We start from the raw sequence: 2,500 nt of genomic DNA, 5'->3' as shown, positions 1-2,500 counted from the left end.
AGTTTATCTCTTGGATCTGGATGGTTCACTACCCAAGGTGGCTCAGAATATAGACATTAGGCTTACTTGAGTGGCCACTCTGACAGGTGTGTAGCTTGTAGGCTAAGTGTATTAGAACATTTGTGTTAAGTGACAAGACTCTGTGCCTCCCCTTAACTATGTTATTTTCTCTTTTGCTGCATAAGTGCTTTTAGCTTTTTTGCCACATTGATTTACTTTATCCTATGGTAGTAGACTGTTTTCCTTGCACAGACTCCATATCATCTCTCTAAGTAGTTCATAATATAATAATAATCAATTTGCTGTAATACAACCTGTGCTGCTGGTCACAGCAGGCAGGAATAGGATCCTGAGCTTGGAAATAGTGTCCTCTCTGAAGCCAGCACTCTTCCAGTCATAACTCATGGATTGTACATTCCACACTCTTTTATCAATAGAAATAATGCAAAAGGCCCCTTCCTAAATGCTCAGTGAGTCTATTTACCCTCCAAGAGCTTTGTTACACTCATGGTGAGTTATTACTGTCCCCCCCAGCCTTCAGCTGAAATTCTCATGATGGCAAATTCCTGTCATTTTGGCCCTCGGCCAAATTTTCCCATGATGACATGTTAATGTCACCTGCACCAGCCCAGATTTTATTCATGACATGATTGTCACATTATCCAGATCATGGGGGTTAACCCCTCCCCGACGGGTCACGTCTCTGGACGTCATAACAAACCGCTCGAAATGTGTCGCGCCAAAGCGCTCCGAGGCGGTGATTCGGCTTGATTTACCGAACTCCCGCGCTCAAAGTCGGCGTGTTGCCATGGATCACCAGAGCGTAGAGTTTTTTTTTAGTTTACTACACCCGTCACCAAGCAGTTAACATGATTAGAAAAGGAGTTAAATATATTGAGGTCTTGACATTTTTGTGCTAAATTTGATACAAAATAGATATTTAAAATTCTGCAAACAATAACTCTTGACCTGTTTTTCAGATGAACCGGAAAAAGTCATCTCCATCACCATTACTAGACGATGAAGACAGTTTATTAGGGAACAAGCAGCTTGGAGAAGAAAACAACGACTCTGATGAAGATAACCTTGTGATTGATACGAGGTAAAGACTGGGTTCTGTGGTTTTGATGTGTGTCCATAAAAATTAGATTTTATAGTATATCCTTTTCTGAAGTTGTCAAATATTTATTATAATATTCTCAAAGATATTAGTTTAGCTATGTATTATCTTACATACCAGTTTCAAATAACCTGACTTAATTTTCTCCTACAAAGGTATTGAAACTTTGGTATTCATGGAATGTCAAATTAAACTATTCTTTAATCTGCAATTTTCTGATTCCAAGAATACTAGAGTAAATGAAATTAGTTTTGTGAGTTTAATCCATTGGCCATTTTTACATGTATTTGTATTTTAAATTTTTTTTTTTTTTATAATACTGTTGCACACAGATAGCTCCACAAATGCTGAGCCACCGTGGAGTCAATTAGTAGGACCTATATGACCTAAACTGATTTCCCATTCCTTGAATTTCCAGGAAATATGTTCTTTCTAATGCTAGTAGGAATTGATGTTATAATTAACTTTATAATTATTATGATGTAAAAAAGAACAAGTCATTGACTCCTTGGAGATTAAACAACTGTATAGCAAGTTGTATGTAAATGCAATTAATGAACTAAAATCACAGTGGACATGGGATGTATATCATGCCATCCCAACACTTTGGACTAAAATGTATTAGAGTATATGGCAGTATAAATTTGGTCAATTGTATCATATTACTTCAGCAGAAAATCAGAATAAAGATATAATTCATCATTAATATCTCTTGCATATGCCAACAGCAGTGTCTCAGGGGAAGGGTTCGAGTGTGGAGAATGTGGTTTGGTGTGTCGGACCAGAGGAGGACTCCGCAAGCACCTCACAACAGAGCACCTGCCAGATGAGCCAGAGCCTGCGGAGACCATCCCCAAGCAGCATTCATGCACGATGCCCCTATGTCACTTCACCACCACAAAGAGGGATGCGTATGACCTCCATATAGCCAGCCACATTGCTGATGGCTGGACACCAACAGGAAAGAAGAGGCACAACAAGAATCCATTGCAGAGACACAGGTTAGCTATATGGGTATTTTAGAAAAATATGTACATTTATTAACCCATTGCCTACAGGTGATTTCCCAATATGCAAGCTATCTCTCCAAGGTTGTATTCATAGTGGCCTGGGCCCCACTGCTGGGGGCTAGTGTTGTCACCTTAATGTTTGTGACATGACCATACATGTCCCTGGAAAACAGTATTGGTGCACCATGGCATGTATGCACATGCTACCTGGAATATAGTCCAGGCATGCTATGGCATGTATGTACATGCCACCCGGAGGCTAAGGGTTAAAGTAATGATTAGGTAGATGGAAAGATACTTTTAGGGCCTGATTTAGCAGAGTTTGAGATGGAATCTTGGGGTTTTACAATATTTTAACCTCTTTGATCTG

At 39.4% G+C, this 2,500-nt stretch overlaps 1 protein-coding gene across 3 annotated transcripts in view; it reads left to right on the top strand.

Annotated features, from left to right (window-relative positions):
• LOC125032087 (circadian locomoter output cycles protein kaput-like) overlaps nt 1–2,500 on the top strand; it is a 28,289-nt gene that overhangs the window by 7,904 nt on the left and 17,885 nt on the right. For 2 of the 3 annotated variants that reach the window (XM_047623070.1, XM_047623067.1), the window contains exons 5-6: nt 981–1,102; nt 1,849–2,121. In XM_047623070.1, coding sequence (XP_047479026.1) covers nt 981–1,102; nt 1,849–2,121 — 395 coding nt within the window. The remainder of the gene's footprint in view (nt 1–980; nt 1,103–1,848; nt 2,122–2,500) is intronic. The other variant, XM_047623069.1, reaches the window with a different exon arrangement.

Source organism: Penaeus chinensis, chromosome 14 (genome assembly GCF_019202785.1).
Source record: "Penaeus chinensis breed Huanghai No. 1 chromosome 14, ASM1920278v2, whole genome shotgun sequence".
Lineage (NCBI taxonomy): Eukaryota > Metazoa > Arthropoda > Malacostraca > Decapoda > Penaeidae > Penaeus > Penaeus chinensis.
This window is presented reverse-complemented; position numbering and strand designations above follow the sequence as displayed.